This window comes from Heloderma suspectum, chromosome 4 (genome assembly GCF_057233095.1).
Source record: "Heloderma suspectum isolate Gila_16-S chromosome 4, 16-S_ref, whole genome shotgun sequence".
In the NCBI taxonomy this organism is placed as follows: domain Eukaryota; kingdom Metazoa; phylum Chordata; class Lepidosauria; order Squamata; family Helodermatidae; genus Heloderma; species Heloderma suspectum.
This window is the reverse complement of record NC_139461.1, coordinates 194,328,203-194,347,342: the sequence shown is the minus strand read 5'-3', so window position 1 is coordinate 194,347,342 and position 19,140 is coordinate 194,328,203. Positions and strand designations below refer to the sequence as shown.

General features: G+C 42.9%; 1 protein-coding gene across 1 annotated transcript in view; it reads left to right on the top strand.

Annotated features, from left to right (window-relative positions):
* Positions 1-19,140, top strand: part of LOC146347905 (uncharacterized) — a 91,528-nt gene that overhangs the window by 33,881 nt on the left and 38,507 nt on the right. Inside the window, exons 15-24 of the mRNA XM_084851628.1 lie at positions 1,517-1,549; positions 2,800-2,826; positions 3,821-3,859; positions 6,251-6,280; positions 7,687-7,722; positions 8,878-8,925; positions 10,359-10,721; positions 12,831-12,863; positions 15,807-15,857; positions 16,064-16,108. Coding sequence (XP_084707754.1) covers positions 1,517-1,549; positions 2,800-2,826; positions 3,821-3,859; positions 6,251-6,280; positions 7,687-7,722; positions 8,878-8,925; positions 10,359-10,721; positions 12,831-12,863; positions 15,807-15,857; positions 16,064-16,108 — 705 coding nt within the window. The remainder of the gene's footprint in view (positions 1-1,516; positions 1,550-2,799; positions 2,827-3,820; positions 3,860-6,250; positions 6,281-7,686; positions 7,723-8,877; positions 8,926-10,358; positions 10,722-12,830; positions 12,864-15,806; positions 15,858-16,063; positions 16,109-19,140) is intronic.

Below are 19,140 nucleotides of genomic sequence, written 5' to 3'. Positions count from 1 at the left end.
ACTAACTCTTGCACTGCATTGCAGTTAGAATCTGCACACCAGCCTGTGTAAACCATTCTATTTCAGTGGCAAACTTTCTGCCTGCATGCTTCCCCTCCTCCCCTCCTGCTGACATTCTATTCTGTTGCCCTTGGCATGGCTAGTCTAAGAGGAGCACAGCTAGAATGAATTCTCTTTCAGGCTAGATTGCTACTGGTAGGCACAGACTGGGTGTTTTTAAGTGCTGCAGATTAAACTAAAGGTCCAAATTCTATCTTTCACACTTAAAATAAATAAAATCACCTACTTATGTGGTAGAAATCCAGTTCAAGGGCCAAGCTACACATGATGTGGGGGTTCTGTGTTTGGAACTCTCAGTTTCTTTTTCTTGTCCAAAAAGCTGCTGGGGGGAGCAAATTAATTTGGATCAGGGCTGTGATGTGAGGGCAGTGGCTTAATCCTTTGATTTTGTGCCAGTTCCCTGATGCATATTGCCCCCAGAAATTGCTATTAATCTCTGAGGGGAAAAGATATTCCATGTCTCCACTTCTGTCTTTTAGAGAAGGAAAAAACATCAGCATTTCAAGTCATGGGACTCCCATACCACATCTTTTTTGGCTCTTCAAAGATCTCTGCTATTGGCGACAAAAAGGCATATAGCAGAACAGAGCCAAAATGGAGGAGCACTTTTCATTAAAGCACCCTGCAATTTGGAGGGCATGCAAACAGGGGCAAAAGCTTCCTCTGTTGGAGGAGGCAGGTGTCTGAGGGCACCATCACATGAGGCTTTTATCCTGCACTCGTGATGGGTCACTCACAGACGTGAGTCTGTGGGTCCTTTTCACAATGTCGTCAACTTCCAGGGGACATCCAACTGTGTTTCCCGGTTATTCCATGTTAAAAAGATCTGGAGATAATGAGCTATTTAAATATCCTGGATTTTCCCTGCTGTGCATATTTGTTGTTGCACTGTTAAAACAGCCACTAGATGGCGATGTTTCATTGAGATCTATGGAACATTGAAAATTAAAAACTTCCCCTCTCAGCTATCATGTGGTTGCCGTCTGGGAGCCCACTGTAAACGTGGAAAGGCTCCACAACAGGAGGACTGCGGGTTTTCCTTTAACGTAGAGACGACCTGAGGGAGAGAACGCTGTTTTTGCACTAAATGTATTTGTGAGTGACTGTTGCTGTTAGCTCTAGTTTGCAGTGATCTTGATTTAATAGGGAAGAGAGGCTGTACCTAGTTTCCAGTTTTTTGACAATATCACAGTATTGATCCAGTGTGTGCATATACAGTACAGATGAAATGGTACTGTAAATACTGGTCTGTTTGGTTTGGTGCTGCTTTTATTCATTTATTATTGTGCTTTAATTGTGATTTTAATGAATTCGTTTTATGACTTTTTAATTAAGTTTGTATTTTAAATTTTGGTACTTATTATTGTTTTGCACTTTGTGCGCCATTCCTCTGGCGGAAAGGCAGGGTATGAATCAAATAAACAAACAAACAAATACAGTTTTGATTCCTTTATAGGAACTTGCCAACTCTAAATACAAGCATATTCAGGTAAGCATTCTTTCTCTGCTTTATTTAGCACACATTGTGGGCTGCTGGTACTGCAGGAGCCCTCACTGTAAGATGTAAAAAACAAAGGATGGAGGGAGAGGAGATGGTCAGGTTTATGGGTTGAATGGCTAACTTGCAAGCACATGCTCAGAACACTTTGCTTCAGTATAATGGCAAAGTGTTCAGGATGTAAAAATGGGAGAGCTTATGTGGTATCTTCCAGCAGATAGGAATGCTTTAAAGTCCAGACTGGTTTATAGGAAGCAGGTTGCTTTACACGCCAGCAGCCCCAGTCCTCCACTGGGGTGCTGTTGCACAAACACAACTAGGCAAGTGATCGTTCAAGGACAGAGCAGCCCTTTTGTTCACTGGAACACTGTTGTCTGACTGTCCTGATCGCGTAAGTGACTGCTCTACCTTTGACAACCCTTTCATGTATTACATTACCGATGCAGTTGCAAATCCAGGGATAGAAGAAAATGTACTGGGGACTGCAGATAATTGGGTTAGAGGGCATGAAGTGTGAAACAGTAATCACAGGGAAGTAATTTCCCCACTCTTGAGTTTCTGCCTCTTCTCAGGCTTTTCTCCTGCAGCCGTAAGGATAGTTATGTTGATATTATTTTATTAATATGTATGTACCCCACCCTGGGAACATAAGGTGAAAGGTGAGCTATACCACTAAATAATAAATAAATCCTTTTAAAATGACTGTTAAGATTCTCAGGATGCCATATTCTGTACCAGATTCCAGATTTCTGCACTTGTCAAATCCACAGGTGCATGGAATACCCAAGCTCTTTAGCTGTTATAAATCTCTGAGGAACAATTGGTTCTATGGAATCATGTACAATTGGGTCCAATAGTAATCTGGTGCTTGGAATTATTCAGGGCTAATAAATTACATGAGCAATCCTCAAATGTATTTATTTATTAGTAATTCCTCTTAAGAGAGTAAGGGTGCAATCCTATGCATGTTTAGAAAGAAAAAGTCCTACAACTCCCAGCATTCCCCAGCTAGCATGCAATAAAAAACATGCATAAAGATTGCACCCTAAAAATCTCAAAGCAGTTTGTGGGCCAGATTCCACAGGTGGGTCACAGGAGGCTTTTGAAGCAGTCGGTGCTGGAAGTGATGCACCACGAGAAGCAATTATTTTGTGAACTGTGTCTACATAACTGTAGCAAGTACTTCAATAAGACAACAATTCCTCTACATGGAAATAACTAGTTTTCTGGTTCCTTTGCAGAGCACTAAATACAGTGACAAAATCCAGGTATGATTAAATTTTTCTTTGCTATCTATACCCTTCAAAGTAACAATTAACAGCTAGATGCCATTCGTCATTTGCACTGGCAGATTATCCTGCCTTATTGAGGATTCTTTCACAGAATACTTTGGGAATCTGGGTCAGTCGACTTGGGCATCAGTCTAACTTCCATCTGCTCAGGAGCCATTGCAGTGCATCTCTGTGTTTTGTATAGTGGCTGTGTGATTTGTCAGACTGCAAAGAAGTCTGAAAATTAATAAATTTGGCACGGAACGGATATCAGCTAAAGACTCCATATTCTCATGGAAGAGAGCCAGATAAACTATATGCTACAGAGGGTTAACTTCCACTCCTGACAGCTGAGGTACATACCTCCCCCTTTAAAAGAAAGGCCATTGTCAGTTAAGGTGGCATATTAATCATAATCATAATAATAATAATATTTTTGGTAAGGATCCCAAAGCAGCCACGTCGCTACATTCTCTGCAGTGGCCCCACACCTTTGGAACAAGCTGCCACTGCAGGTCCACCATGCTCCATCATTGCAGACTTTTAAGAAGGCCTTGAAAACATTATTTTGCCTTGGCCTTCTCTTGATATCACTGCTACTGTTGCTGCTGTTAACATCATTGTTGGTTTTATTGTTTTTATGTTTTTAGCATTTTTAATATTTTAACTGTTTTTATGTATTTTATTGTTGTAAGCCACCTTGGGAGGGCTTCTGCCCTGAAAGGCGGCCAAGAAATATTTTAAATAAATAAATACAAATAAAATTCTGACCAAATGGTTAATTTCTATTCCAAGATGGATAACTATGGCGACTCATTGTGGTGCACATGCAACCACATGGGAGAGGATGGCCATTGATAACGTCTGGCCTTGTGACAAAGAGAATTTTCACCATTCCGTTTGTCACATGGGTTGGAAATCTCTGTGTAAATGGTTGCAGGACATTCTATAGCCCTGGCTTTGATTGGGAAATTATTCCTTTTTCCTACAGGGTTCAAGCCCCCAAAGTGGCGTCCGTATTACCATTCAGGTAAATATAGTTTTGTTGCACTAAACCTCTAACGGACAAAAATGACAACAATTATGTTTCTTCATAATGTGCCATCCACCATTGCTCTGGATGCCCCATGTTTAAGTCACAATGATTCACTAATTTTAATTCATTTCTTTTCATAAGGTAGGAAAAAGAATAATACTAACATTTATAGGATGTGTTCACCATCCTTCTGGACCACACCAGGCAGGAGATGGGCAGTGTCTTGGAGCTGATGGTGGGGTCCCTATCTCTAGATTAACTTTGTGAGAAGAGTCAGCAGTTTTAATCCAAGACTCAAGTCAGCCTATGCATGAAGCTGTGCGGATTGTTTCAGTAGATGGAAAGAAAATTATCAGCAACTAATCCTGCTCGAGGGACACTTTGATGAAGGGTGAAGAAGGTGGTGGTCCAGGGTCCCAACACTGTTCTCCAAATTTGACTACTGGCAAATCCCATGATCTTAGTCACTTTTTCCTCCATCCCCATCTCTTGCCTCTGCTTTGGGTGTTGTGAGGGTCTGATAGTACCCCTCATGTGGCGGGATTTATCCCAGTAGCTACCAGTCCCTGATTGATTGACTGATTTCATTTCTATACCGCCCAATAGCCAAAGCTCTCTGGGCGGTTCACAAAAATTAAAACCACACAGCACACAATAAAACAATATAAATATATATAGAACATTAAAACCACAATATAACAATACAACCACAATAAAATCTAGCAGCAGTGCAGGAATTTAAAATACAGATTTAAAACAGCAAAGCTAAAAGTCTAGAAAGCTAAAATGCTAAAATGCCTGGGAAAATAAAAAGGCCTTCGCCTGACGCCAGAAGGAATACAATGTAGGTGCCAGGCGAACCTCACTAGGGAACTCATTCCACAGCCGGGGTGCCACAGCAGAAAAAGCCCTCCTTCTAGTAGCCATCTGCCTCACTTCCTTTGGCAGGGGCTCACGGAGAAGGGCCGCTGAGGATGATCTTAAGGTCTGGGCAGGCACATATGGGAGGAGGCGATCCTTCAGATAACCTGGCTCCAAGCCGTTAAGGGCTTTAAATGTTAATACCCACACTTTGAATCAGGCCCGGAAATGGACTGGCAGCCACTGCAACTGAAAAAGTACTGGCGTAATATGAGCTCGCTGGCCAGTCCCTGTTAACAATCTTGCTACCCTATTTTGGACCAGCTGAAGTTTCCGGACCGTTTTCAAAGGCAGCCCCACAGATAACACATTGCAGTAATCCAGACGAGAAGTTATCAGAGCATGGAAAGCTGTATCTAGGCTATCTCTGTCCAGACAAGGGCGTAGTTGGTATACCAGCCGAAACTGATAAAAAGTGCTCCATGCCACTGATCTCTTAACATCTTCAGAAAATGAATTAGCTATTTGCTTAACTCTCTTAAGTGCCAAGAAAACAAAGGCCAAGGGCAGGCAAGCTGGTGTCCTCCAGATGTTTTGGACTACAACTCCCATAAGCTCTATCTAGCATGGCCACTAGTCAGGGGTTATGGGAGTTGTAGTCCAAACCATCTGGAGGACACCAGGGTTCCTAGCTTCTGGCCTGGGACATCTACAATTTTCCTCCTCTTGGCTCTGCCTTCAGCTTACTCATGGACCTCCTTATTTGCCAGGCCAGCATTACATTTTTAGGTATTCCTTTATTTACCCCTCAAACACATTTTTGATATTCTTCTCTCTTCTATTTCTGGAGGCTTTCACTTCATTATAAGGATCTGTTTATAAATCCATATTATGAGTTCCGCTCACGTAACGAGTCCCATCAATGCTTATCTTCAAGACAAGAAATTTGCTTAGCAGCCAAGGGGCTTCTTTACACGAGCGATTTATTGCATGCTTGTGACTCATGGAAGTTTGCAGGCTCTTTATACGACGTCATCAACATCCAGGGTCCCTCCTGTGCTTTTTCAGGTTTATTCCGCTGTAAAAATCACCAGACATGAATGACCAGGTTTTTTTTAAAATGTGCAGAATCAGTAGTGTGTGAAGTCAGCCACTAGATGGTGCTGTCTAAAAGAAAATGTCAGAAAAGTGCCAAAACAGGAGGTTTCAATTCAAACCCCGTGGTCACCCCTGTCCGCCTGTGTAATGGAGCTGATTGTAATCCTGCGAAGAAAACGGAAACAAAAAGCCCCAGTAGGGTTGCAGGGTTTCTGCCTTGTGTGATGAACCTCAAAGAGTGCTTCCAGACAAGGCTTTTATCGCACCATTGCCCTGCCTCAGTCAAAGAATTTTACAGGGCGGAGCCGTCTGGAAGCACCCAAAATCATCTTGACTGTACTGTGCACAGGATTTTCTTCTAACATAGCACTATATTACAATTAGCATGGTTTCTTACAATGGCTTCTATTATTTTTTCCCTATCAGAGTGGGCAACCTGGGCAGATTTGTGATAAGGTAAGTGGTGTTTCACCAGTGAGTTGGCTGGGTCTTAATAAAACTTGATTTCCACAAAGTTTTACCATGTCACAAAACAATGTCAACATTTCCAGCTAGCAGCTTTTGCCAACCGATAACACAACTCTGACTAATCGATAGAAATATCAAGATGATATGAATGCTTCCTATTTAGTATTTATAACAGCCTTCCCCAACTTGGTGCCCTCTGCATGCAACAGTGGACCACAATTCCCATAATCCCCAGCCAGCTGATCATGCTAGCTGGGGGTAGCGGGAGTTGTAGTCCACCAATGTATGGAGGGGCCAACAGGTTGGGGAGGGGTGATCTATAAAATATTATCCACAACAGAGAGCAAGTGGAGTGCTCATTCACCTGGCTTTTTCAGTTCATGATACATAATATTTTTGGTACATCTGGTCTGACTTTTTTATCATAGCTCAAAAGGTCATATGAAACCCAGCCACTATTGGGCTCAGCAAATAGATCAACTCTTGGTTCCACTCTCAGTAAGTACTTTTAAGACTGAGCACAAACAGTATAGCTGGGTATGCATCAGGCTGATGTTTTCCCCACACTGCAGTGGGCTCAAAAGGTCATGTGAAAAGACATCTAGGCATGCTAGGCATGTGATGATCTACGGTGATAATCTAGATTCTATGCCTAGTATAGAACAAAAGGGAAATGGCTCCTTGGTTAGATGTTGGATCCCTGAGTGAAAGGCTTCCTCTGTGAGCAGAATTGAAGGCATCCAAGCACTGCCAGCTCCAGGTTTGGGGCCATCTTTGGGCAAGAGGTCCTTGATTCCTTTCCTTGTGTGGCAGCAGTAGGTGGGTGAGCAAGGGAAAGTAAGTGCTGCTGCCTGCTCTAGGACAGGGAGAAGGCAGGTGAGTGAGCAGTGGTGGCTGTTGCTCCTTGCCACCATTGTTGCTTGCTGAGTGGGTGGGTGGGAAGATTAGTGGTGACAGCAGCAAAGAGCAGCCCCAAGGAGTTCTGGGTATTCTGAGGTACTGGCACCATGGCATCTGCCTGGAAACACCAACCATTGATGTTGACCTGTTCCTCAAAGAAATAAAATTTCAAGACAGACTGTCTGAACAATGAATATTGGATAGACAGAATATCCAAGAACTGACTTTAGGACAAAGCATTTCTTAGACACAACCATACGTATATACTCACCAGCTAATTAATTTCTTCAGCTGTATATCAGTACTGAGGACATTCCACAAGAATAAGAATGACTGAGTAATTCTAGGAAGGAGAATCTATAAGCAACTTATGGTGATTCTCCCTTCACCAATCAGATAACCGCTAATAAATGCTGACATTTACTGTGGCAAGCTAATGTAGTAATTATTTCTTCAGAAAGTAATTGCTTTGGGGTTTTCTTCTTTCTTTACAGACCTCATCCTCCTACAATGTCCAGGCCTGTAAAATGGTAAACGCTCTACATGATTGAAGCTCTGTTTTCCCTCCCTTAAGGGATCTGTCAGTTAATACACAGCCAGCTCCGTGAGCTTACCCTGGGGTGGAATGTCTTTCTTGATCACTCAGTTAGATGCTTTCAGAATAATTCGGTGGAAGGTTCTAGGAAATACTAGCAAGAGATTTGGTACTCACAAAGATAAACTAGCAAGTAGCAAAACATTTTGCCAAAGCCTTAAGGCCAGTTCTAGGGCAACATATGTAGCAGTGAAAAGAGTACAACACCAAAATGTGAAATCCGTAAGGTAGTCCATACCGCAAGATGTGAAAACAGAATTCTTCCCATAATAATGGGAATTGCTCTGCAGACACAGATGCATCCTGTACTGGTAAGCAGGGGTCAGGGATCATCTGCTTGTCTAGACCCTATAGTACTTGCCTGCAGAATTTGTAGGATGTGTAGGTGGGGAGTAAAAAAAAGACACACAGAACAAGTAGGGAGTTAAAAAAAAAGGCTTACATACACACAGAATGAGCAGGGTTTCGGTGGAGGGAAGGATCCAGAATACTCCATCCATTACAGAGATTACAGAAATTGTACAACTTCCATCAGCCCTAGCTAGCATGATGGGAGTTGTAGGCCAAAACAAGTTGCCCACCCCTGCACTAGAGGCATGTAGAGAACTTATGCTTTCAAGAGGTCACTATATGGCAATCTAGTGCTAGGGTGGGAATTTCTGTCTCTTCCACTCTTGTTAGATTAGTGAAGAGTTTTCTCCTATCTGTCTGGAGAAATGTGTTCAGTTTCCTACAAACAAAATCAGAAGTAACTATTTCCATTTCCATATTTGGCCACACCATCATCAAAAAAGAAACTATGCATTTACTATATTGAATATGTTAAATATATAGCAGGGCTGGGCAACTTGTGGCCCTCCAGATGTTTTGGCCTACAACTCCTATCGCCCTTCACCATTGGCTATGCTAGCTAGAGCTGATGAGAGTTCTAGGCCAAAACATCTGGAGGGTCACAAGTTGCCCGCCCCTGATACTCACTATATAGTATTCCCTATATTCTATACACTAGAGAGAGGGAGAGAGAGAGAGAGTATAGTATAAGCTGTGATTTTTGCAGCTTGAAATGAACCATTTTCTGCTTTCTTTACAGAGTATACAGTCTTCTACATCACAGAGCAGTGGTTCTTATGGCTCTCAGGTAAATGATCCACCAGTAGCAGATACATCCTACTGGTTTCACTAGCCCTTCTTAGAGCCCTTTCTGATGTTACTTTAGTGGTGCGGGAGCTACTGCATGATATATCCTTCCTATGCTCTTTGGGCAATGTCAGAATGAAACCCTCGTGATGCAGCTCCATCCCAAGGGAGTATTATCCCAATTTCTGGGAGGGACAAAGCAGGCATGGGAAGGAGCTCTTTGTGGAATTCTCCCATGTTCTAGTTTCTTCCTGTAGCAATCTTCTCTTGCACAAAGATTTCAGTCCATACAGGCATGCACAAGTGCTGGGATTGCATCCACAGAGTCTGTTCCAAAAAGCATGAATTGCACTAATCAAGTGCTCAGCAGGAAGGGATAGCGTAGGGGTCTCATATCTAACCACTTGCTCCCTTCAAACAGCTGATATATGTGATTACCGCTTTCTGAAGAGGGCTTCACCCATGCAGCTCCGGTAGCAAGTTCGCGAGAGGAACCACACACACACCTTAGCCTCCTTCACACAGAGCTTTTATCCTGCGATTGAGATTGCTCCTTCGCGGAAGTTTGTGGGTGCTTTACATGACACCGTGACCCTGCCATGACCCCCCGGGGCTTCTCCTGCACTAAATGCCCGTTGTTCCGTTTTTAAATAGATCGCAGATAATGCGCATTACCCCCGTTGTGTTTCGCTTGAGTTCCCTCCGTGAAAAGAGGAAAAGCAGCAAGAAGAGGAGTGAGATCAATGAAAGATAACAGAAGACTCAGATATGGGGAGGGGCAGGGGAAGGAAGCGCATGTAAAGGGTGTCAGTTGTGATCCTGCATTTAAAACGGAAGCACAAAGCCCTGTTTTAAATGCAGGATTTTAGGCTGGTGTAGAGATGCTCCTTATCTAACAAGGGGATATGAATGCAGAAGTCCATTGTCTGTATTGCCCCTACCTGAATTGGGGTGAGACAGCCAAAGCAAGCACACACTCATAGTACCTCCTGAACTCAATGATTTTATAACATTGTGTGTTTTCCTAAAGCTTTTTCTGTAGTCTTAACATATAAGTATTATTTTCTGCATTTGGAAAGTCAGTTTTCTTCCCCCTTTTTCTTTTAAGTTCTATAGCTATGCCTTTTTCAAAACAATGACCAGTATCCAACAGGGCATAACAGCTAATGTAAATTACATTTTGCTACTGTAAACCGCCTCTAGCACAATGACAATAGCGTTAGCTGGTGCAGCACGTTTCCCCAGGTAACTTAGCTCGCCAGCTAACACTATTTCCATCGCCCTAGAAGTAGTTTCTGTTAACACAACATTAGTTACATTAGCAGTTGTGCTCCATTGGATACTGCCCAGTATTTATAGATAGGGTTCTCTTTTTTTCCAAAATAGCTTCCATGTTGATACAAAAGTGAGTAGTCTTTTGTGTTTTGTTAGCAGGGTGGAACCTCTGTTATAGTTGGCAGCAGCGGATCCCCTGCTTCAGTTGGTGGCAGTGGAACCTCTGTTACATTTGGCAGCAGCGGATCTCCTTCTTCGGTTAGTGGCAGTGGAACCTCTATTATAGTTGGCAGCCGCGGATCTCCCTCAGCCAGTGGCAGTGGAACCACTATTACGTTTGGCAGCAGCGGATCCTCTACTTCAGCCGGTGGCAGTGGAACCTCTATTACGTTTGGCAGCAGCGGATCTCCTTCTTCAGTTGGTGGCAGTGGATCCTCTACCACATTTGGCGGCAGTGGATCCTCTACTACGTTTGGCAGCAGTGGATCCTCTACTTCAAGCGGCAGCAGCTCTTGTGGTCAGGTTAGAATGCTTTCTCACAAACCATTAACAGAACAATTTGCTGAAATTGCGCTATACGTCACAGTTATGGAGAGAGATTTATTTTGTTTTCCCTAGTGCAGCCTTCCCCGACATGGCGCTCTCCAGATGTTTTAGACTTCATTTCCCATTAGCCCAAGCTAGCATGTACAATGGTCAGAAATGCTGAAAGTTCAGTTCAAAACAACTGGAGGGTATCACACTGGGGAAAGCTGCCCTATTGTATGTACACAAAGTGATAGTATAATACAAATATTGGTTCAGTTTGACATAAGGAGAGTTCACCATCGTTTAGCATTATGGAGAAGAGTCTAAGTGAACCTTGGGCTCCCGTGCTCACCCTTCTTCCTCCAGTGTGGCTGCAAGAGGAGACTGGAAGCTTCTACCCTTTCATTTTAGATTAATCATAGTTTAGTGTATCATTGAATACTAAACTGTGCTTAATCTTAACTATGGTTTGCTCAAACAAGCCAGCTTCATAACCCATAGGTTTGAAGTTGGCCTGCTTCAAGAAACCATAGGTAAGATTAACCACAGTTTGCCAGGTCTGAACGACACAACAAGCTGCAGTTAATAAGAAAAAAAAATGGAAGCAAAAACTTCTGAACTCCTCTTCTTGGTTGCGTCAGAAGAGGAGAAGGGAGGGGGGAGTGCACTAGCCTGAAGCTCGCTACAGCTTGTTCTTGTAATGCTGTCAGATATGGATCATCCTTTCCCTTCACAATCAACACCACAATAGACAAAGTTTCAGGCTTTGTTGTTGTTCAGTCGTTCAGTCGTGTCCGACTCTTCATGACCCCATGGACCATAGCACGCCAGGCCTTCCTGTCCTGCGCTCTCTCCCGGAGCATGCTCAAGGCTAATACAACTTTATTTTGTTAGAGCCTAGTCTCTCTACAAATGCAGATTCAATGAAAATTCTCAGGCTGCCTTCGGGTTCTAAACAACTAATCAACAATCTCTAAGCAGAGGAGACCAACCAGAGGGAGAGAAAGTTGCCGGCCGTTTGGGGGTATGAACCTCCCGGCCAAGCTAGCTTCGCAGCGATGCCCCTCCCTTAGGGTGGCTCCCTTTTACTTTGGCTTCCAAGAGCGGCTATCCGGGCGGAGCATCTGCGCCCTGCCCCTAACATTTCCCGCTTTGCATCGTGCCTTAGCATCTTTCAAATCACACGCCCCTCTTCCTCCTCGGAAACTTGCATTCTCACCGCGGAGGGAGGGGGCAAGGACTCAGTCTGGGCCATCTGTTGGTCAGGGTCTTGGGAGGACTCTCTTCCAGCATTTTGGCTCAATAGTCTTGGTTCCTCCCCTGTCCTCTGATCTAGCTGCTGCTCCAGCTCAGATTCAGAATCGGAGCTGTCAGACATCTCAAGGCACTTAGACTTATCCCTGACAAATGCTAAACTATAGTTTACTATTACATGTGAACCAGCTCATTATTTACTTGAGTCTAACCAAATACTGAAGCTGAAGCTCAAATATTTTGGCCACCTAATGCAAAGAGAAAAGTCACTGGAAAAGACCCTGATGCTGGGAAAGATTGAAGGCAAAAGGAGAAGGGGATGGCAGAGGATGAGATGGCTAGATAGCATCACCGATGCAATGAATATGGACTTGAGCACACTCCGGGAGAGAGCGCAGCACAGGAAAGCTTGGCATGCTATGGTCCATGGTGTCACGAAGAGTCGGACACGACTTAACGACTGAACAACAACAACAAACCAAACCTATTTGCATCCATTCTGATTATTGCACTTTGGGGAATTCTTCAAAATGCAAATTTCTATAATACATTTTGCATTATTAATCAATATGGTAATAGTCAGTTACTAGCAACGTAGCTTTCTGCTGGCTGAAGAATCCATAGCAAGCTCAATCTAAATGCAATGCTATGTGTACTACATCTTTCCTTCATTAGGAGATACTATTTTCTCGGCTTGATACCTAGTGTCCAATTAGTCATATTTTAATTAGTTGACAGAAGCTCTTCTCCACCAGTGGTAACAAAGCAGAAAATAAAAGTCCTCCAGAAGCAAAGGCATGTTTCTGATTTCCAAAGAAAAAAGTAATAATTTTGATTATTTTTCTACAGGGCTATACGTATGATAGCAATCGTTGTAAACCGGTAAGTTTTCTTTCTATACTTCTCTGAAGTCTTGTTTCCAGCAGAGATCTTAAGAATTGAAATCTTTTGTCCTGAGATGGCAGTGGCAATTTGTGTGTGGATTTAGGTTCTGTCCATGTCTCACTCTTATTAATTTGGTCCCCGTAATGAAAAGGGTGTTACAAAGAGAACGCCTGCCTCAAGTACTTTGGGGGCCCACTATGTAATGCAGGGGTGCAGGACCTCTTTCAGCCTCTGGAGTGCCATTCCAGAGACGCTCTTGCGGGCCGCACTCAAGTGGCGACTGGGTCAAAGGCAAAGTGGCGGGGCCAAAACACCGGAAATACCATAATATTTTCACTTAAAGCTCTTACTGCCGGTAACCTTTTAGAATGGGGAGAAGCTGCACAAAAGCCAGGAAACCACAAAACAATCAGGGAAAAGGGGGCAGGGCCATATGTGGAACCACGGACAGCCAGATTGGGACCCCCAAAAGGCTGGATTTGGCCCCGAGCCTGAGGTTCTGCACCCCTGACGTAATGCAAGATCACAACTGAAAAGATGGTGGGTGTTCTAACCGTGTTGATCACCTGCTGGAGGAGGATGCAAGCTCCCACCACTTCCACCTTCGCAAGTGATGCACTCTGTCAGGCGCTTGCTGACTATTTGGCAAGGAAGGGTGTTGCATGCAGCAGCAAGTTCTGTCTTTGGCTGAGCTTGAGAATCTCTGGATCATTGTCCTTCCTTGTTGCAAGCTTGCATTTACAATTTCTGCGCTGCAATTGTCATCTAAAATTCCAGTTGTGACATAGGTGAGTGTTTGCAAAATTACTTACTGGGACGTTTTTCTCACTGGAACTGTACTATGAAGCTCATAGCAGGGTAAGAGATTTTCCATAAATAGATACCACTGCGTGTCGCTCCTATTCATCATCACCTTCCTCCAGAAATGTTTCTTGTTTGGCCAGGATTTCTCCCTACAAACTTGGAGCCCCAGGAAATGTGTTGAGGTCAGAAGCAGTGGCAGTGCATGCAGTCTTCCTCCATGCCTCTTTGCGTTCAGTGCAATGTGTGAAAAGGGCTGACAGAATTGGTCTGTACTTCTTTCTTTTGCAGGATGTGGTGGGACTGGTGCCATCCTAAATTACTTACCCTGCTCCCCAGTTTAAGATGAGTTTCAGATTGTCCCATTCACTGTTAATCGGAATAGAAATTGTATATGTGTAATATGTTACAGGCAAAATTTCAGTTCAGGTAATCTAAAGAATACCTTGGAAAATGATACCACACCCCAAAACATCAGGGAAACACTAAATATATATTCTCTCACATATTTACTAGGCATTCGGTAGAATAGCCGGTGTTGAGTCAACAATGTGTTGAACAATAGGTATATTAGAGGAAAAATGCAGATACTGGGTATTCTATGCAACAAGTTGAACTGCAACACAGTGTTGCAGTGTGGAGTGCTTCTGTTCACTGTTCCAGTCAGTTCTTCTTCATGATACTCTAGTCTATTCTTGCTCCACCCAGTTTTGATTCCCACCCCCATGGCCACTGAGCATGCTCAATCCTCACTGGTTTTGGGGGGGCCCCAACACCCCCATAGGGTTTTTTCCTAAATATTTTTGGTACTTCTGCAAACCTTGGAGTTCCCCCAAGCCTGCTAATACCTCCCTTCTTGTGCACGGGTGGTACTGTTTTGGCTACACAAGAAAAGGCACTCACAGCCTGAACACTGGAAATAGATAAAAAGATGAAACCTGTGACTTCTGTACTGAGCCTTGTCAGCAAAAACAAAAGAGTGTTAAATAAAGTTTTCTCCAATTTTAACTCCTGTTGTCAAGCTGATTTATTAGACCCCAATCTCATGCAGGCTGGAAATAAAAATCCATAATGGTGTATCAAGATCACCTCATTAAATTCATGATTTTCAAACTTCAGGAGAGTAGTCATGCATTGTTGTTGTTGTTGTTGTTCAGTCGTTCAGTCGTGTCCGACTCTTCGTGACCCCATGGACCATAGCACGCCAGGCCTTCCTGTCCTGCGCTCTCTCCCGGAGCATGCTCAAGTTCATATTCATTGCATCCGTGATGCTATCTAGCCATCTCATCCTCTGCCGTCCCCTTCTCCTTTTGCCTTCAGTCTTTCCCAGCATCAGGGTCTTAGCGTTTGGTTAGTTCTACTTACAAATAAATTGTTAATTTATTTATGATAAAATTATATTTAATATTTAATCACATATAATACAGAGCTTTGTGTTTTTTTAAACCTTGTCTTTTATGAACAACATTTATTGCCCAGGGAAAGCACATAATACTATTTCATGTGTTCCCACTTTTCCTAAGCCATACTTGGAAATCTATAGAATTCCTAGGACGTTCATACAATTTATTTTATTTATTTAAAACATTTGTATCCCACCCTATATCATTAAGATCTACAATGCCTAAGTTGTTCATGTAATACAATTTTCATTTGGCTTTGTTCAGTTTTTTACCTAGGAATTCTATTCCTTGGCTAAGATGGTGTTAGGTATTCTACAGCATGCTTGATTTTTGTCCTTTGTCTGTAACATATGCATTATGTTTTACTATTTGTTATATTAAAAAATCAACTACTTGTTATATTAACAATTCGTTATATTTAACAATAACTATTTCTTATATTTAACAGTCACCTTTAAGATTTTTAAAGCTTTTAAACATAGCGTTTTCTAATCAAAGCTCTATTTTTTTGTAGTAGAATCCATAAATGATTATTTTTTTAAGGCAGAAGCAACTGCCTCCACTCCATGTAATCCAAATCCTCCGGGGTGCTTAGAAAGGTTAGACAATACTGCCCTCTGCTGTCAACCCGTTCCAGGGGACAACAGTAGGGCTGCACGCTTTTAGAAGCACACACATTGTGCTTAGAAGATCTAAGTAGTAAAATATCATTTTAAAAATGCTGTTTTCTGTGCAGGGTGCACAGACTGGATCAGTTGGCAGCAGCAGCAGCAGCCAATATGGACAGGTAAAATCTCTTTTAATATATAATATGTGTAATATTTGTCTTAGAAATAGATATTACACAGAAATAAATAGAAATAAAATGGAATTGAAATAAAATAAAATAAAAATAATTTTTTATGCTTATTTCTGCTCCTGAAAATGAAAAGTAGCTTTGTACAGATACATTAAGGCAGTCTTTTTGTAATTAATAAATGTTTTCCTCTACAGGGTGGACAGAGTGGATCATACGGCGGCAGCAGCCAATATGGACAGGTAAAATCTCTTTTAGGGTGCAATCCTATGGATGTTTAGACAGAAGAAAAGTCCTACAGCTCCCAGCATTCCCCACCCAGCATGGCTGGCTGGGTATTGCTGGGAGATGTCATAGGAATGCACCCTTAATGTATAATATATACGTAATATATGCCTTCCCCTTTATGGATCACTGCCTTGTTGTGGCGAAGGGGCTTGCGTAACTCAGTGAAGCCATAAGCTATGCTGTGCAGGGCCACCCAAGACGGACAGGTCATGGCAGAGAGTTCTGACAAAATGTGGTCCACTGGAGAAGGAAATGGCAACCCACTCCAGTATTCTTGCCAAGAAAACCCCATGGAATGTATCACAAGGCTAAAAGATATGACGCCGGAAGATGAGCCCCTCAGGTCGGAAGGTGTCCAATATACTACTGGGGAAGAGCAGAAGGTATTTCCAAATAGCACCAGAAAGAGTGAAGTGGCTGGGCCAAAGCCAAAAGGACACTCAGCTGTGGATGTGTCTGGTGGTGAAAAGAAAATCCGATGCTGTAAAGAACAATATTGTTTAGGAACCTGGAATGTACGATCAATGAATCAAGGTAAGCTGGAAGTGGTCAAACATGAGGTGGCAAGATTGAACATCGACATCTTGGGAATCAGCGAACTAAAATGGACAGGCATGGGCGAATTTAATTCAGGTGACCATCATATCTACTACTGTGGGCAAGAATCCCTTAGAAGAAATGGAGTAGCACTCATAGTCAACAAAAGGGTGGGAAAAGCAGTACTGGGGTACAATCTCAAAAACGATAGAATGATCTCAGTACGAATCCAAGGCAAACCATTCAACATCACAGTAATTCAAGGCTATGCCCCAACCACTGAGGCCGAAGAAGCTGAGGTTGATCGGTTCTATGAAGACCTACCACACCTCCTAGAACTAACACCAAAAAAAGATGTCCTCTTCATCATAGGGGATTGGAATGCTAAAGTAGGAAGTCAAGAATTCACCGGGATAACAGGCAAGCATGGCCTTGGTGTACAAAATGAAGCAGGACAAAGGCTAATAGAGTTTTGTCAAGAGAACACGCTGATCATAGCAAACACTCTTTTCCAACAGCACAAGAGGCGACTCTACACATGGACATCACCAGATGGTCAATATTGGAATCAGATTGATTATGTCCTTTGCAGCCAAAGATGGAGAAGCTCCATACAGTCAGTAAAAACAAGACCTGGAGCTGACTGTGGCTCAGATCATGAGCTGCTTCTTGCAAAATTTCGGCTTAAATTGAAGAACGTAGGAAAAACCACTAAACCATTCAGGTATGACCTAAATCATATCCTTTATGAATATACAGTGGAGGTGACGAATAGATTTAAGGAATTAGACACGATAGACAGAGTGCCTGAGGAACTTTGGACAGAGGTCCGTAACATTGTTTAGGAGGCAGCAACGAAATCCATCCCAAAGAAAAAGAAATGCAACAAAGCCAAGTGGCTGTCTGATGAGGCTTTACAAGTAGCTGAGGAAAGAAGGGAAGCGAAAAGCAAAGGAGAAAGGGGACGATATATCCAGCTGAAAGCAGAGTTCCAGAGAATAGCAAGGAGAGACAAGAAGGCCTTCTTCAATGAACAATGCAAAGAAATCGAGGAAAACAATAGAATGGGAAAGACTAGAGATCTTTTCAAGAAAATCGGAGATATCAAGGGAACATTTTGTGCAAAGATGGGCATGATAAAGGACAAAGAAGGCAGGGACCTAACAGAAGCAGATGAGATTAAGAAGAGGTGGCAAGAATACACAGAAGAACTATACAGGAAAGATCTTAATGTCCCTGATAACCATGATAGTGCGGTCACTGAACTTGAGCCGGACATCCTAGAGAGTGAAGTCAAGGGCCTTAGGAAGCATTACTAACAACAAAGCTAGCAGAGATGACAGTATTCCAGCTGAGCTATTTAAAATCCTAAAAGATGATGCTGTTAAAGTGCTACACTCAATATGCCAACAAATTTGGAACACTCAACAGTGGCCACAAGACTGGAAAAGGTCAGTTTACATTCCAGTTCCAAAGAAGGGCAACGCCAAAGAGTGTTCAAACTACCGTACAATTGCGCTCATTTCACATGCCAGCAAGGTTATGCTCAAAATCCTACAAGCTAGACTTCAGCAGTATGCGAACCGAGAACTACCGGAAGTACAAGCTGGGTTTCGAAGAGGCAGAGGAACTAGAGATCAAATCGCCCACATTCGCTGGATCATGGAGAAAGCAAGAGAATTCCAGAAGAACGTCTATTTCTGCTTCATTGACTACGCGAAAGCCTTTTATTGTGTGGATTATAACAAACTGTGGCAAATTCTTAAAGAGATGGGAGTACCAGACCACCTTACCTGTCTCCTGAGAAACCTGTACGAGGGTCAAGAAGCAACAGTAAGAACCAGACATGGAACAACCGATTGGTTCAAAATTGGGAAAGGAGTATGACAAGGCTGTATATTGTCGCCCTGCTTATTTAATTTATATGCAGAGTACATCATGAGAAACGCCGGGTTGGATGAATCACAGGTCGGAATTCAGATTGCCGGGAGAATTATGAACAACATCAGATACGCAGACGATACCACACCAATGGCAGAAAGTGAAGAGGATCTAAAGAGCCTCTTGTTGAGGGTGAAAGAGGAGAGTGCAAAAGCTGGTTTGAAACTCAACATTAAAAAAACTAAGATCATGGCATCTGGCCCCAACACTTCCTGGCATACAGAAGGGGAAGAAATGGAAGCAGTGACAGATTTTATTTTCTTGGGCTCCAAGATCACCGCAGACGGTGACTGGAGCCATGAAATTAAAAGACACTTGCTCCTTGGGAGGAAAGCTATGGCAAACCTAGACAGCATAGTAAGAAGCAGAGACATCACCTTGCCGACAAAGGTCCGCATAATCAAAGCTATGGTTTTCCCAGTAGCAATGTATGGCTGTGAGAGCTGGACTATAAGGAAGGCTGAGTGCCGAAGAATTGATGCTTTCGAACTGTGGTGCTGGAGAAGAC